This window comes from Panthera pardus, unplaced genomic scaffold, assembly GCF_024362965.1.
Source record: "Panthera pardus isolate Hobbes unplaced genomic scaffold, ASM2436296v1 HiC_scaffold_17, whole genome shotgun sequence".
Classification (NCBI taxonomy): Eukaryota; Metazoa; Chordata; class Mammalia; order Carnivora; family Felidae; genus Panthera; species Panthera pardus.
Window position 1 is genome coordinate 110,311,430 of NW_026526732.1, and position 17,838 is coordinate 110,329,267.

At 46.7% G+C, this 17,838-nt stretch overlaps 1 protein-coding gene across 3 annotated transcripts in view; it reads right to left on the minus strand.

Annotated features, from left to right (window-relative positions):
• Window positions 1–987: 987 nt before the first annotated feature.
• Window positions 988–17,838, minus strand: part of SCGN (secretagogin, EF-hand calcium binding protein) — a 35,982-nt gene continuing 19,131 nt past the window's right edge. Inside the window, exons 7-11 of one of the 3 annotated variants that reach the window (XM_019425301.2) lie at window positions 15,260–15,315; window positions 10,647–10,692; window positions 10,349–10,408; window positions 8,339–8,407; window positions 988–1,543 (exon numbers count right to left, since the gene is read on the minus strand). In XM_019425301.2, coding sequence (XP_019280846.2) covers window positions 1,415–1,543; window positions 8,339–8,407; window positions 10,349–10,408; window positions 10,647–10,692; window positions 15,260–15,315 — 360 coding nt within the window. In that variant the 3' untranslated portion in view covers window positions 988–1,414. Of the gene's footprint in view, window positions 1,544–5,540; window positions 6,840–8,338; window positions 8,408–10,348; window positions 10,409–10,646; window positions 10,693–15,259; window positions 15,316–17,838 lie in introns of those variants that run through there. The other 2 variants (XM_019425302.2, XM_019425300.2) reach the window with 2 other exon arrangements.

The following is a 17,838-nucleotide window of genomic DNA, read 5'->3' on the forward strand; positions in this document are numbered from 1 at the left end:
CCCGCTTCCGAGATGCTTGAGCCGGGACAGGTTGCTTACCTTCTATCCGCCTCGGTTTCTTCATCTCTAAGATTGGTATCATGATTATACCTACCTCCCAGGATTTTGGTAAGGAGTAAATTACTTAAAGTACGGAACAAACACCCAAAAGAACTTGGCACATAGAAAGCACTTGGTGGTAGTTGTTGATATTATCTGTATGTTTGAGGGAAGGGATACCTGAGGGGGAGGAACCAGGTTAGGGCCGGGGCCTGCCATTGAGGGGAACCCCGAAAATGATGGAATTTCTTGGGTTATGAATGGCTCGGAATACACCATTCTACGCTACAATTTTTCTGAATTACTTAGAGCATTAAACTTGAAGTTCCTCTACGATCTGGCATGAGGTAGGGATGTTTTAGAGAATAAAGTGGGGCCTGCCTCATGTGAGGCTCTCCATACCTGCCCCAGGTGAAGCAGCCCCCTCTCATGGGGAGTGTGTCAGAGCCCCAGGAGTGAAGGGTCAGGGGCCCGAGGGGGGCCCTGCAACCTGCAGAGGGGCCCAGACCCTCAGGGGCATAGAGCGGGACTTGGGGATCAAAGATTCGCTGGAGGGCACTGTTGGAAGGGGAAGGGACGGGGTGGGGAACAGAGGCTTGCATTACCTGGGAACATTTTCTCCAGATTTCTGTCTTCTCCCTTCTGCCCACGTAAGATTTCAGAGCACTTAAGAGCAAAAGCTGGCCCAGGTGCAGTGTTCTGGTCTTCTCCACGCAATGAATAAAAAGTGATCACTGGCCACTCCTGCGTTCGTGCAAACTCAGCCGCCAGGGCATCCGAGGACTATGGAAGGAAGCTGGCAGAGACTCCACTGGGATCCCGCCCTTCTCTCTCTTCCTCACCACACCCACCCCAAGTTAGAGACGTGACCGGTCTGTCGGACCATCCGGTCCAGCATTTCGAAGGTCACAACGCCAACACAATGACCCGTGCATCTTTGTTTCCAGCTACAGGTTTATTTCCACGACAGAACTGATTTGTAGAAAATCACAGGACCAACAGAGACGCCACTCACCACTCAGAAAGCCCACAAGGGGAGCACAGGTATAGGATGGACTCTGCCTCCCCTGAGCCCCTGGGGCCTGAGGGAGGCCACGAAGGAGCGGATTCAGCAGGTGGTTAGCTGACTCTCTGGGGGGACAGGAAAGCCCAGGTTGGGGGGGCGGGAATAACACAGACACTGCAGGGGGTTCTCAGTGAGGCAGGAGAACACCATGGCCTTAGAAAGAAGGCCCTAGGACCCCCCTCTTGCCCTAAAACACCACACCATTTGTTACAAAGCTTGCCCCGGTGTCCCCAACAGCAAAGCACAGATACAATTTTCCCAGCAGGAGCTCAGCAACATCCTAAGAGCAAAAGACAAAGCATTCGGGGCTTATGGGTTGATTTTCAGCCCAAGACACAACGCGAGCTCGGACTTCTGAATTTTTCCATCCTTGTTCACATCACAGTGGCGCAGAAGGATCTCCCGGAACTTATCGAGGTCCGCTCCACTGATGCTGGGCTGAGGACAGCAAAGGGAGCCTGTCAGGAGAGGGGCTGACGGTGGCCCCACCCTTGAACGCCGCCCCCTCCCCGCCCCATGCTCAGTACGCTCAGGGGACAGCCTGCCTTCTAGGGAGGCTCCGTGCAGACGGGCCGTGGGGGTGGTCCCATCTCGTAGGCCCACCGAGTGTTGTCAATGGTCCCGCCAACACATTTACCTCCCAGCATGGCTATTTGGGCGAGGGAACCAGCCCCACATCACTTCTCTACGGCTCTAGGGAGAGCCTGCCTATTTAGGCCATGACAAAGATATTTTGCCTTGGAGCAGATAGTTGTCACCACGGATGCTGTCTTGCCGCATGATGAGAGAAGACACATTTCACTATCTCCCCGTGGGAGGATTTTGTGCCTCTGATTTTAAAAAGGGTTATAACAAACGAAAGACTGACTAAAACAGGATGCCACCGAGCTGCGGACATAGGATTTATTCCGAGGCGTATTTGGGGGCTAAGAAAACACTGTGATACGCACCAGACAGGAAAATAATTTCAAACTCAAAAGGCCCGCATGGGGCTCCCGGGTGGCTCAGTCAGTTGGGTGGCCGACTTCGGCTCAGGTCATGATCTCACAGTTCGTGGGTTCGAGCCCCGCGTCAGGCTCCGTGCTGACAGCTCAGAGCCTGGAGCCCGCTTTGGATTCTGTGTCTCCCTCTCTCTCTGCCCCTCCCCTGCTCGAGCTCTGTCTCTCAAAAATAAATAAACATTAAAAAAAAAAAAAAAAAAGGCTGATATGGAACACATTGTCAACATGTTCTCCTTGTCGGGGCTCACTCGGGATACTTCCCTGGGTGTCTGTGACAGGCAGGTAGAGGTGTGGCCCAGGAGATGGCTTAGAAGTCCTGAAAACAGCAAGCTACACTCCGTGGCTCCATACTGGGAGCTCCTTTCTTATGCAAAGTGGGGACTTTTTGGTTTTTGGCATCCTCAACCTCTCCTGCCCCAGGATCCTCTTAGCAAATTCCCATGCTTAGAAAAGACTTGGGCGGTAGTCATTCACACATTAGCATGAATTAATCTCCAACTAGTGGCCCTCTGCCCCAGGATCCTTTTAGCAAATTCCCATGCTTAGAAAAAAGTTGGGTGTGGGGCGCCTGGGTGGCTCAGTTGGTCAAGCAGCCAACTCTTGGTTTCGGCTCAGGTCACGATCTCATAGTTCATGAGTTCGGCTCTGTGCTGACAGTGCAGAATCTGCTTGGGAATCTCTCTCTCCCTCTCTCTTCCTCTCTCTGCCCACTCCCACTCATGCTCCATCTCTCTCAAAATAAATTTACAAAAAAAAGAGAGAGAGAGAAAAGACTCAGGTGGTAGTCATTCACACATTAGCATGAATTAATTTGCCAATGTATTTACCTCATTCAAGCTATTCTAAGCTCTCTTTTACTAATTTGTTTACTGCAAAAGGAATTATTTCCTTAAAGGGAGTGGAAATATTTTGTGAGGGTGTGAATGTGTGTTTGGGGGTGAGGGTATGAATGTGGGTGTAGGTAAGGGAAGTTTCTTTCGACCTTTTGAGTTATGCTTTTGTTTTTTCTTTTTTTTTTTTTTTTGTTAATTTATTTATTTTGAGAGAGAGAGCACACAAGCAGGGGAGGGACAGAGAGAGAGGGAGAGAGAGAGAGAATCCCAAGCAGGCTTAGTGCGGAGCTCTGTGCTCCTTGGGGCTTGATCTCAAGACTGTGAGGTCATGACCTGAGCTGAAATCGAGTCACTTAACCCACTGAGCCACCCAGGCACCCTTTGAGTTACGCTTTTAATGTTTGACAACTCACTAGGAGTCAGGAGACCCAGATGCCACTGTTCAAAAATGTTTGGATCACGGAAGACAAATCACCGGAAGTCACCGGGGGCCTCAGCTTGAATAATAAGTCACCAGTATAAGCACACACGGGGTCTGGGTCTAACGGTTCTACACAGAATGATTCTAACCTTCAGAACAACCCTATGAGGTTGTATTTACTATCAACTTTAAAAAAAAAAATTTTTTTAACATTTATTTATTTTTGAGAGACAGAGACAGAGCGTGGGCAGGGGAGGGGCAGAGAGAGAAGGAGACACAGAATCCGAAGCAGGCTCCAGGCTCTGAGTGGTCAGCACGGAGCCTGACGCGGGGCTCGAACCCATACACTGTGAGATCATGACCTGAGCCAAAGCCGGACTGAGCCACCCAGGTGCCCCTACTATCAACTTCTAATTTACAGATGAGAAAACTAAAGCACAGAGAGGTTAACTAACCTTCCCACCGCCACACAGCGGGTACATGTCCGAACCAGATACGAACTCGGGCAGGCGGTCCCGGAGCTCATCTCTTTACCACACACCCTGCCGCAGCCTCCGTGTAAAAATGCATTGTTTTAGTTTCTTACCCACCTCATGGGAAAGTGTGCAAGTGTATCTGGAGTATTTGGCTGAACAATGCTTATCGGTCCCCCTTGAATCCTGGGCCCTAGGGGAACCTTTAGGGCTGGATCTGTCTCCTCGTGCCTGCCCGTGGTAAGTGCTCCATTACAGCCGTGGAATCCGTGAGGGACTGTCTGCACACGCCGTCTTCCTGTTCCCGCGTGTGCCCTCCCTTCCCTGTACGCCCCGGGTCTCCTGAAGCAGTGAAAGGGGAGGCCCGAACCCTGTCTTCCCCGGTCCCCACGCTGGAGTCAGCATCAGGACGCCAGGCCCGGCCTGCGCCCCTTATGGCCCCTAACAGAATTATGGCTTTGATCGTGGCAAGTGCTTACTGGAAACCGCTTATGATAGTGCTTCCGATCGGAATATTTCATTAGCAAGCGCCTCACTCTCCAACCGTGCAAAGTTATAACGTGTTCCCTGTCGCCACTCTGTTTATTGGCCGTGCTGCTGTCTGAAAACACCGAGGCGACGGGTAGAGGCCAAGGCCTCACCGCCTAAGACCTCGGCCAGGCCCTTGCCAGCCAGGCTCGGATTGTCTGGAAGAGGTCACGGTAATAAAGGCCACCTCCAGCACCAGTCCTGTCCCACGTGTCTTCGAATTATCACCCGCCATTGCATGTTTTACGATGGAAAGGGGGGACTGGTTGGTGTCCTTTCAGGGTCATTTTGCAGGCAGACAGAGGTGCCCCGTCCGACAGTGTGAAGTCCCCTGGAGGGTGGCGATCACAGGGGACCGCGCTGTGACGGGAGGAGCTTAGGAAGCACATCACCGGGTCCCACAGCCCCAACACTGGTTGTTGGGGATGACAGTGCCTTTCCCTTGCCTCCTGTTGTCTTTTCTTAGAAGTCTGTCACTCGGGATGGCAGCACGTTAAGTCACTAACATCCCAGTGAGAAAAATACATACATATTCCTGCCTGCCCTCTTCCTTGATAGAAAGCCTGGCTCAAAATGAAGCCATTGGCTTTCTGGTGGGGTGGGGAGAAAGGACCCGAAGAAGGGAATGGATCAACGCACACGGCTCTTTCTAAAATGTGACAGTAGGGGGCGCCTGGGGGGGCTCAGTCAGTTAAGCATCAGACTTCAGCTCAGGTCATGATCTCACGGTTTGTGCTTTCGAGCCCCGCATCGGGTCTGTGCTGACAGCTTCAGATTCTGGAAGCTGACAGCTTCAGAGCCTGCTTCAGATTCTGTGCCTCCCTCTTTCTCTGCCCCTCCCCTGCTCACACTCTGTCTCTGTCTCTCTCTCAAAAATAAACAAACATTAAACAAATTAATTAATTAATTAATTAATTAATTAATGTGACCGTGAGTGCCACCAGTTTTAAAGTATGCAAATCCCTCGATTCCACGCCTGAGATAAAGCCTAAAACCCAGACAAGATGCACCTACCAAAATACTAAGTTTTACTTTGAGTCACAAACAGGGTAAACAGTCTAAATTCCTAAGAGGAGCCCCATGTTGGGTGTAGACATTACTTAAAAAAAAATCAAATGAAATATTTAAAAAATAAAAAAATAATAAATTACTAGTAAAAGAGGAATGTGTAGGCAAGTTGTATCTAACCACAGGTAAAATCTTCTACAGACACTAAAACAGTGACTGTAACTGAGAAATGCTTATCCGTGGAGCTCAACCCATGCAGAATATACCCAGAAATGAAGTCTGTTAATGGAAGGTCTACTCAAGTGTACAGATCATGCTTCTGTCTTTTCTCTACTTTCAGATTTCTCTCCGTATCATTTTTATCATTTAAAAAATGAAAAGAAATGAGAACATGTGTGCTACGGGCTAATAGCTCTTTGGAGGGGCATATATTAGATTCAATCTCTTGGGTTAAGTATTGTCCTCCCCTTGCTAATCATCTTGTCAACAACAGAGAGAAGCAGAAGCAGTGTCTAGCAGGATAAAGAAGGAACTTTGGGGAGCCCAGGGCAGGACCTCTCCTCCCCTCCAGGCAGACCTCCTGGTCACCTCTGGCATCCCTGTATGTTTGGCTTCTAACGTTACCATTCACGCTTCTACTCCTTGGTATAAGCTGAGCGTCTTGAATGTCTTGCCTTTCTACTTTCTAGCTTAAGGTATAGATTCTCCTGTTGATTTTCATGCCATGCTGAGGGACCTACAGACTCTTCAGAAATCTTATGCAGAAATTATTGGGTCATATCCCCCAGGACCTTGCCGTCTCATCATACTGACAGAGGACAGCCCTGAGCGTCATTTTCCAGAGGTCAGGGAAAGTGGTGTTCTGGTAACCAGATAGTCTTGTTAATACAAATTCAATATATGTATCATACGTGGTTGAAAGAAAACAAGAATGAAAGGCTATGCAATAAGCTTCCGTCAGGGTCATTATCGCAAACATCAACGATCCTGACCAAGACTCTACACATAGAACCTGAGCCAGCTCAAGACCTCCACGGCGTGCTCAGATAGTTGCTTTTAAAACAAATTCCAGATATTGTTTGTTTGCTTGTCCTGTGGTCCTTGATGAGAAATATCAGATTTATCCAAAGATTCTCCCTTGACAACATACTTCAAATTATACGGTGAATAGTTTTTAAGCAACGCAGAAGTTCTGCTGGGAAAGACCCAATATAGATATGTACCTCAGTTATCTGGCTTCAGAGGAGAACTTTAATAATTAACTACTTTGTCCCCACTTTTTAGCTCAACAAATCAGCCCTTGTCAACTGCTTTTGTACTACTGACCATGGTCTCACTCAGTCCTTGAAAACCCACTCTCTTAACTTGGCTGGTACTTATACAAGAGGAACCGTTTTGTTGCACCAGAAATAGAAGGGCAAGGACAAGAGTGATGGGGATCCTCTGGTTTCCCATGGAGGTGATTCGAATCTATCAATGAGTGAGGCAAATGCATGTTTTGGGATGGTCTACGATTTTCCCCTTCTCTTTGATTTTCTCTGGGAAAACGTCTCCCCTACTCTGTTGCTAGGTTAGGTTTTACTTCTGTGTCTCCCAGTAACCTTTGGAAGTCATTGCCAAACGCCGTGCCAATCACAAGGGTCTGTAGGCATGTGAAGCCCCTGAACTGTGCACTTAGGTGGCCTGGCTTCACTGCTCAGAGGAGGCCACGTAGCTGAGAAGCAGGCTCAGCACCCGTGCATCTATCAAAAGCAAATTAAAACTGCGGTTTGGCAAAGCCTACTGCCGTGCGACTTTAATGTCCCATAGATAATTGCTCAGTTTCTATTACAGGAATCATTCTGGCATTAAAGAGGTAATAAGTACAGTGGGATTTTTCTTTAGCAATCAATGTAAAAGGCACTACCACACCAATACCCATGCACCATTTGGCTGGGCAGGTGCCCGTGGAATCTCCCAGCGGGGCCAGCACGCGAAGGGAGTGTGGAAGAGGCAAGGGGCAGCGGGATGGGGACATCAAGACTCAGGAGGTCAACAACACACCTCTGTCATCCTGATTAGAGATCAGAAAAAGATCTCATTCACTCCTGCTCCCTCACAGTACGTGGACTTCCTGGAGGTTTACGCAAAAATTGGTAAATTTTTAGGAAATTTTCTGCTGTGAAACTCCACAGTTTTAATCAGGTTTTTAAACAGGTCTGGGAATCCAAAACCAGTTAACAATTGCTTCCATCTGGACCAATCGGGGCAGAAACACTGTGTCCTGTATTAACCTCAAAATATCTCTAAGGCTAGGAGAGTGTGAAATTCAGTGGCTACAGGGTCCCATAGAAGAGCTGCAAAGTATCTGCTTAACTAGATCAGGCAGCCAGTCAAATACAGTTCACAGGGATCTCAACGGAGATTGCTTGTTTTAAACAGTCTACACTACATAAAACAGCTTTGTGATGTAGATTATAATCTAAATCCTATCCGTCTGAACCAGGACAATGTCTTGATAGATAAGTAGCCAAAATTTTAGGCTGGGCGTTAGAACAGCCCTGGGAAGATGGGGTGGGGGTGGGGGGGAGGAATCCCAAATATGGGATTTATTTCATGAAATTAAATTAAAAGGTTTTAGGTATTCTAACAACCAAGTCCAGGGGAAAAAGCCCTTCTGTAATAAAGCGTAAAGCCGTAATGTATACACTGGCACCGTGTTTCCATGGTGAAATAGATGGCTTTTTAGTGATGTTATTAACAAGAAACTTCTATGGGGGTTTTACTTCATTGAAGCTACAGATGATCTTAAGAGAGAAAGGGAGACTTGTCAGGTCTCACAGAAGCTCAGAGTTGATAAATAGACTATGTCCCTAGACCTTCTCTGTAGCATTAATCGTCAGCCCCACTGATGCTCAAAAATAAACAGTGGAATCCATCAGAATGGCAACCCCAACCCACGATGGATCTCTACGGCCTCGTGAAATCACCTGGACCAGCTCCATCATGTCTTTGACAAACCCGTCCACTTCCGGGCCTTCCAGAGCTCCAGTTTTACTCTGAAAGATAAAAGATCCAATCAATCCAATATCATTTACTTAAGTCCAAAAGCTAAAGAATAAATTAGGCGAATCGTCCAAATCAGTATTCTTTTGTGACTGCAAATAGGTTCAGAAATGGCACATTCCAGGTAGTTTCTCTGTGCAGGATGTGAAATGTTCCACAGAGATTAAAAGAATGAATTGTAGGGGCACCTGGGCGGCTCTGTCAGTTAAGTATCCCACACTTGATTTTGGCTCAGGTCACGATCTCGTGGTCGTGAGTTCGAGCCCCCCATCAGGTGCTTGGGATTCTCTCTCTCTCCCACTCTCTCCTCCCTCACTTCCCCCTGCTTGCCCTCTCTCTCGCGCGCGTGCAGGATAAATAAATAAACTTTAAAAAAATAATTAATTGTCAGTAACTACCCCCACATAAACAAATGGGAAGCAGTAGTTTTGAGGTCCTTGGCTCTTGCAAATAGCATTAACGTGATATATACTCGCTTCATATGCTTCCCAAATATTAAGCTTCAGTTCGGACTAAATTTTCACATCATACCCATCTTGATAGGCTGAAATATTTTTTATTTTGCTTTATAATTTAGCGAGGGCTTGATGATTATTAAAATGTAGATTTTATTTTTTTATTTTTATTTTTGTAACCTATTTTAGAGAGAGGGTGAGCACGTGAGTTGGGGAGAGGGGCAGAGGAAGAGAGAGAATCTCAAGTAGGCTCTATGTTCAGTGTGGAGCCTGACGTTGGGCTCAATCCCACGACCGAGAGATCAGGACCTGAGCCAAAATCAAGAGACGCTCAACTGACCGAGCCACCCAGGCACCCCCAAAATATATATTTTAAATCAAGAATGACTAGACTAAGATTATTTGGTCTGTACATAAACTCTTAGTTTTTCTACTCACTATATAAAAAGGTCTATGAAATATAATACATACTAAAATATTTCCATTTCTTCTCTAAAGTCCCAGTTATGACAACCCATCCATTCTTTTCAAGTTTGCTTCACCTTGAACCTTTAGCATATCATTTAAAAAATCTATTCCCTTAGTGTATTTGCCAAATACAAACATAATACTAGCTACCTGCCAGGCACCCTTCTAAGAGCTTTACAAATGTGAAATCACTGAATCCTTGTAACAATCCTGTGGAGTAGGCAGTATTATTATCCTCGTCACCCTAACTTTACAGAAAAGGGCAACGAGGCACGGGGGGGTGCGGAGGGGGTAAGGAAACTACCCAAGGTCACGTGGCTAACAAACCATGATTCACACCCAGCTGATGGTCACAGAGCCTATACCCTTAAACACCTGGCTGCACTGCCTCTTCTGGGTGATGCTCCCTCCTGCTCAGAATGTGACACACAGATGTCCAGTCTGCTTAGTTTCAGGACGGCGTCTCCTTTGACTTTGCCTAACGTTCTCATTTCTCTTCCTTCTTGCATTACCCTACCTTGTCAAGAAATGTGATCTCTTTGTCACACTTTGTGCTTTAGAATTATTATTTATTTCTTCTCTAAAGAAGGACCGCAGAATCAATCCTACAAGAGAAGTAGCGATTATGTCAACCAGGGCTCGCTTTGCCTGTACTTCTTTGGGTTAAATGTGGTTTTGAACTTGATTCTTTATGTTTCATTCTTGAGCATGCTATTCCAGATGGAGATTAAAGAAGGAGAAGCCTTCCCCCAGTTTGGATCCAAAGAGGGAAAAAAAGTGATTTTATTCTCTTCTCAACCATAAATACTCCTTTTGTCCATTTTAATGTAGTTTTCAGAAGTTTGCATAGAGAAGCTGAGGGGTGACATACATGTAGGACTGTTATTTGTCATATAAGTTCAAGGTCTGATGGGTAGGATGGGTGGGTAGGACAGACAGGATGACCCCATATAGGGCCAGACAGGCTTGCTACCTCAAAAGGGCCAGCGCAACACAAAGGGGCACACTTACAACGTCATAGTGGGCAAAGATTTTCTCAAAGTCCCTCTTTCTTTCCTCAGTGGAACAAGCCTGTGTATGGAGAAAACGGTGTGTTAGTCCGGCAACAGGAAGCTTCCATTGGACAATTCTTCCGGGGTCATAGGCAACTTCTATAAACTTTGAGTCAATGACCCCTTAATCCCTTGATTTCAACAGTAAGCCTTTTTTGTCTCTAGATAACTTAAAGTAAGACAAACAGAGGGCTTCCTTTCTTCCCTCCCTCTCACATGGATGACACAAGCCCTCCCAGAAACATGTCACTACTTACATCCATTTTAAATTGGAGAAGGAAGTTTTCCTGAAGAGCCAGAATCCTAAATGGAAAAGAAAAAAAGAAACTAGTCCGTGTGAAAATCTGTCCGCTCTCAGTTACAAGCAAATCCATAACTCTGGGATGAGGAAAGGGCAGGCAATTTCCAGATTATTCTGCAGAATAGGGGAGGTGCTTGAAAAATAAGAATTTATACGTCATAAAAACAAATTAAAAAATTAACTGGGAGAGACGTTCACAGGGATTAGTAGTCGCCAGAGAGAGATTTTTGAGAAGGCATCTTGGTGGACAATGGCAGAGTAAGTGCTTAGGAAGACTCCCTCCTCCATAACCACAATGAGAAAACTGCCCGCCCCCTCCCCCCAAAAAAAGTCAAAATACCTTTTTCACAATTCTAGATGTTAAAGTCTTGTAGAAATCTGAGGAGTGTTTATCTTGGAAAAATGGCTAAATCTCAGTAAGAACAGTGGATTTTGTGCATTTTCACTTCCTTCAGCCCTCCACCCTTCTCCACTCCACTGTAAATGAAGAGCCCACAGTCCCAGGGAAAAAGAGCATTCTAGCAGCAGCTAAAGCGAGCAGAACGGAGTTGGGGCTCTTTCAAAGCCCAGTTTCCAAAGAATTACCAGTATGTGACTTCTCCGATGTTCTCGAAAAGACCCCACTTGCAAGATGCACTTATTTGACCTGATTTTGAACTCACCCAGTGAAAAAGCCTTTTACCTGGGAGGATTTGTCAAAAGCAGTGAATTAGAAGCAATTGTTTGAGGTCAGAGCTGACGGCAGTGGTAGACAAGAGTCTGGGTAAACAACAGGCTAACTAAAAAGATTAAAAGGAAAAGCTGGAGGAATGAGATGTCCATAGGGTCTTCTACAAGTTCTGACATATTTCTGGGAATCTAGAGAGCTTCACACATGCATGGGGCCACATCTATGCCCAGGACTGGGTGTCTGTGCAGGAAAGACCGGAGAAGGCCCTAAGCTCTCGCCTGTGGCTTATCGTCAGGCTGTATGCAAGCAGGAAGTGAAGGCTAAGGCAGAGTTGTAAGCTGCCTGGTTGAGTGTAGATGTGCCCCAACCTGTACACAGGGACCCTCAAAAAACAGTGGGAGACATCTAAGGAATCTTTGTGCAATCGTGAGCTAGCCAAGCAGAGACTTAAGTGTCCACACATAACAAAGACACAGATTTTACAGGATTCGTTCAAAAAAGTCACTGGACAAAAAGGACAATTAACAACAATAAATGTGACCCATAAGAAATACTAAAGGGAATTCTTCAAGCTGAAGTGAAAAGAAACCAGACAGTCGCTTGAATCCACATGAAGAAAGAAAGAACCTCAGTCAGACATGAAAGGCCACATATTGTATGATTCCATGTATATGAAATGCTCAGAATAAGCAAATCCATAGAAACAAAGTAGGTTACCGGGGGTTGGCAGGTGAAGGGAGGAGAGTGTGATTCCTGGTCTGGGGTATTTTTCTGGATTTATGCTGCATTCAAAAATCATGCATTCACCGTACAGGGAAAGGTAGAAACAAAATATCTTACAACAATTTGGAAAATATTGCTCTTCTGGATGCTCAGGGGAGAGAGAATTAATTTGAGCCAAGTAGAGGCTAGAATATTCTGGGACTCTCTAAGGAATCGTGTTCTCATCTGTTGGTTGGCACCAAGCGGCCTAAGTTATGTTGCCAGTCAGAGGACATATACTTGAGAGGTGCTCGTATGTAGAGTAACAGCGCTGCCTTCTAGGGCTGGGAGTAGAGAGAAGAGTCCCGCGTATAAATTAAAGGACCCTTGTTATTACAGGGGGCCCACCTGGGTAATCCAGAATAACCCTCGTAAGGTCTGTTAGTCAGCAACTTTAATTCTGTCTGCAACCATGGTTCATCCTTGCCACGTCACATCAAACGTTCGCTGGTTCTGGGAGTTCGGACACAGACGTCTGTATTTTGCCTACCCCCGTTGTCGCTGTCGAGTCCCTTATCAAATTGGTTTTGAAACAATGCAGTAACTGTTTCGTTGCTTCGCATCTCCGTTCGGCACTACTTTGGTCCTTCCTTCAGTCCACAGCTACCCATCGAATCCTCCTCTATACGTAGCACCGGGCCACGAGAGCAGCTATTCAAGGGACGAAGGCGTACTTCCTGCCTCCTGGGTAGGACCATAGGAGGGGACGGTTGGCTCGCTGCAGGGGAGGGCTCTGGTTATGATCGTGACGGAGGGACTCTGACCTCCACAGTGGGAGGTCAGGGATGCCAGATGCCCTGCATTGCATGGAAAATCCCACAGAAGGGTGAATCAGCCCATATCTCACCTGACTTGGGAATGTCCAGGGAGCATTCATGTGTGTACCAATCCTGCTTATAATTATGTTTGAACCTAGAGCGGAATTACTATTTACGTGAAAATCCAGACTATTTTTCTCAAGGCATGCATAGTTTACTAGTTTACTAACTGTGTAAATGATCCAGATAGCATACTGAGTCAGGTAAATTGAGGGCTGACTACACTTTGTCCCATCTGGAACTCTATCAGGACTTATTTATTATTTATGTCATTGTATCAGCAGCAACTGAGTTCCTGACGCACGAGTCGCCAAAAGGTCGTACTTGTATCCGTCAACATCTGAACTGACATATTCTTGCTACTTCTACACCAAAAGGTATAAGCAACCACCACTCTGTCATGCCTGCCCTGTGGTTGTATCTCCCCACCTACACTTGAAATATACCTTATTTATTTTATTTTATTTTATTTTATTTTATTTTATTTTAGGTGTTTCACCTTATTTCCCCTTTCTGTGTTATAATGTACGCATTATATTGTTTTAGCATTTCGGGCCGAGGTAGTTGATATTTTCTGCGGATTTTATTTCGGGAGTAAACAGTATCATAACCAATAGGGTAGAGAGCAGCTTTAGAGTAGTGGCACACTCCAGCCTCCAGAGGGCGCTCAGGGCTCCTAGACTCGCCACCTCTGAGACCTGCATTGAGAAAAGTGGGTGGGTGCTTTTGGTGAAGGGAACAATGAAATTAAAAGCTCTTGTTTTCACCCAGATTGTCATGTTTGGGGTCTTCCGGTTAGGATTCCGGTTAGCAGCTCTCAGAGTAGCTAGACTGACCTCCACTTGAGAGGAAGCCTTGCCTCCCTTGGCCAAGATAGCTTCAAGGAGTAAGGGGGACCACGGGGATAAAGCCAAGGCCGCAGGGCTGATATCCCTCAGTCCTCAGCCTTTGGGAGAGGCTCTGGTCTGGCTGGTGTCTCCATGACTCTTCTCCACAAAAGTGGCCAAAATTAGGATAACGATTCTGGGGAAAGGAGCCGAGGAGGACACAAAGGCTGTCTCACAGCTCCTACGAGGCCCGGAGTAGAAGACCGTATAGAGTTTTGGGCTCGGTGTCCTGGTCATGACTAAGAAGAGATCCTTCCCGGTGCGTTCCCTTTTGCAGACCCCTTGCAAGAACTAACAGATGGACTGGCCAAGAGAGGCGGTAGCTGGTACAGGGTTTTGTCATTCTGAACTCAAGTTAATATCTGCTTGTGACCTTGCCAAGTTAACTCTGTCATTGAAATCACCCTCAGCCCTTGGACTTCCTCTCTCCCAGCCATACATGCTTCTGCCTTGAAGCCTATAACTGCTAAACCCTCTATCATTGTCCAGTCTACAACTCCATCCACCACCCCCCACCCCCACCCCGAGGCACCTGGTATCATAACTGCTCCTTCATCCGGGTTATATCCATGTATTCTGGATCCAATGATTTCAACTCTGTCCATCTATTCAAAATATTTTTTTTTTCGTTCTGTGGACAACCATAGCTTGTTTTGGGGTCGGTTAGCCTTGAGACAACATGCTGACATGCCCATCATGTACAACCCCGGACTTACAGACAGCAATTCTCAGGTACTGGGCTGCTTCTGCTGGCCCCTCCTCCTCTGCTCTGGTCTTCAGGTGCTGGGTGCCCGTGGAGGCTGCACCCACGCTGGAAAGCCGGCCAGCACAGCTGGAGTGTGGTTCAGCTGTTCTCTGTCCTGAGCTAACTGCTCAGCCTTCCCAGAGCCAGTGAATGGGGTCCCAGATGTATTTTTTCATGGAGTCCTCATGTGGGACCAGGAAGGCAAGGCTGGCCCATGACCCATCAATAAAATTTGATGAAAACCTTGTGTATTGTGCATTTGGGTGGGGGGAAGAGCTTTTATTATCCTTTTTTTAAATTTATTTTTGAGAGAGAGAGAGCTCATGTGCGCAAGCAGGGGAGGGGCAGGGAGAGAGGGAGACAGAATCCCAAGCAGGCTCCGCACTGTCAGCTCAGAGCCCGACGTGGGACTTGAACTCATGCACCGTAAGATCGTGATTTGAGCCAATATCAAGAGTTAGCTACTTAACCAACTGAGCCACCCAGGAGCCCCAAGAGCTTTTATTACCTTCACAAAGGGATCTATTACCCCAGAAGATTCAGAACCACTGCTGCTTACTTGGTAAGATGAGACTCTTCTTCAGGGTTTCAGGCAGGACCTGACCTCTGCCTTTCAGAGAGAAGTATGCGTCATCACGAACCCTAGGAAGGTGTTTCCGAGTCTGACTCCATTCCTGCACCACTCACCTTGCCAAGTCATTAAGATCCAACCGGCCATCCTTGTTTTTGTCAAAGATCTTCATCTGGAAGGCAGAAGGGGAAAAGATTGTATGAAGTACTTGTAACAGGAATCCATTCTGGAAGTTCCCGAAGCACTTTGATATCTTGCCCTTCCGGGCCCACAGCTGTCTAAACTGGCCACGGCCGTCTCACAGAGTACTCCCTACAGAGGACAGAGGAGATACCATTTTTCCACTGAAGGCAGAAGTAGTTGAGGATGTGATCTAGGGGAAAGTCTGCCTGTCCAGGCTTCCAGGATTGTAGGAAGGAAGAGAGGGAGAGGGAGAGGCAGAGACAGGACAGTCAAGTGCGCAGATGTGTGGCCAGATGTGCTGGAAGGGGGATCCTGGAGGGAGGAGGGCACCAGCTAAGGAAGGACAACACTGAGTGGAGAGAGTTGCTGTGGGTTGGCTTTCCAGAGATGCTCTGAACACCCAAGTGTTTGGATGCTGGGTTGAGATCCAGTGGACTGTGATGGGATGAGATGATGCTGGGTCAGAGGGTGGGGAAGACCCCAGAGCCATGGGCTGATAAGAGGATGTACGTTAGGGAGATATTTAGCATGTCTGACTCCGTGTGGCTTCTGTTTCCCTCACTGCTGTGACCTGTCGCTGAGAGAAAACCTCTCTGCTCAGCCCTGCAGGTTACAGCTAAGATGTGCAAAAACCACGCTTTACCCAAAACCCACTTCACCCAAGGGGAGAAGGAAGTACGTAAATAATAACGCTATGTTTAAGATTTATGGGAATGCCATGACCAGATTCCTGTACACAAAGGTCAAGTGACCAAGGACAGAACAGTTTCACAACCTTCCTTGGACCCTTGTGGGCTTCTGAATGCCTACAGGCATCCATCACCTCTTGACTCCAACTTCCTCCCCTTCTCCCTCTTCCTAACATAAAGGAAGCTCACATTTCATGCTGAGAGGAGATGTGCTTTGAGACAACAGCCGCCATCTTGCCTCTCGACTTACTGATCTGTCCTGTAGCAAGAACATGTGGACTTTGATACAGACGTGGCAGAGGATTAATGGCCCACATCCAGCAAGAGGTAAAGGATGGCTGCTGGACTAGCCTGTACTTCCCAATGGGCTAGCCAAAGCTAAGAGAACGGACTATGAGTTCACCACACACTTCCACTGTGAATACCAGCAAGGTAGCAGCAACTAAGTGGCCAAGAGGCCCCAGCCCGGGGACCAGAGGAGTCAGAGAGCCTTGTGCCCAGGGACCTCGGCTCCTCCCCTCCCCCACTTGGGCCCAAAGCCATTCTTTTTAACCTGATGCCATTTTTGCAGAAGAGTCCGGGTTGGATGAAGGTGACTAAGAAATCTGAGAGGCTCAGCTTTTCCTTTTGTAGAAAAGACTTAACATGATCCAAAGAGGATCCTATTTAAATCATAGGATCAGATGAGGTTTTAAACAAGATAGGATTAAAAGTTAAAATCAAGAAGATCGGATTAGGTTAATCAAGATGGAGGAGAGACATTTCACTGCATATTTGAGTCCTAGTGTGAGTGAACTTTGTGACTTCGCCACATTTAGCACAGCAGCTCTAAATGTATTTGTAAGAAGAGGCTATACACGGGGAGAGATGGGGTGAAGAAATCTGAGAGTATATGTAACCGATTTTTGCATTAAAAAACATATCAGTCCATCCTTCCTCCCTCCCTAAATCCAGTTTAGTTTTAATATTTGAAATGAATTTGAAAACCCATTTCTCTAAAACTTTAGCACCAAAAGTGTATGTTGCAGAACCTATTAAAATGCAGGTTATATTTTTATACATTTGGATATATTACACGTCCCTTTGTGTCCCTTAAGCATAAATTCTCTATCCCGTAAAAGTCTGACGGCAATACACTTGGCTAAAGACTGAGCCATGATTTTCCATGACACCACCATTACGAGACGTTCTATTAATAGAGAGCTAGATTATGTTGAGCTTGAAGCAAGTAGTAACTCACCTTGAAAGATGTGGGCCCATCTCCATAGCTGTACAAATTACTCAAAGGGGGAAAATACCTACCTTTTGCTCAAAACTGGCTTGAGGAACAACTGACCACCAATGTGGTAAATTATGCTTCTACCCATCAGAAAATTGGCCACGTGGTTCACCTGAGAAGTTCCGAGAAGTGGTCTGAGTCAGAGCTATGAATTGAGGGCCATCACCATTAGCTCGTATTTCAAACCACGAGGCTGGTTGAGGTCACCAGCAGAGGGAGGGTGGGCACAGAAGCGAAGAACTCTCGAGACTGGGTCCAGACATGTTTCACATCAGCGTGGATCAGAGAGCTGAGTGCCTACACCACAGGAGGAAGCCAGCTACTTGGATCCAATCCCGAAGGACAGGAGCCGGGACCAGGGTAGAGGATGGCACAAGTTTAACCTCATGTCTCTTTGTCTGCCATCGTCTGCAGATTTTAATCTGCAGGTTTACAATAGCTCAAGCTCCATGCTGTAATTAGGTATGTGAGCTTAACATCTCCCACATGTATTCACTTACATTTTTAAAAGCTCAATATTATCTAATGCTATTCTATTCAGACA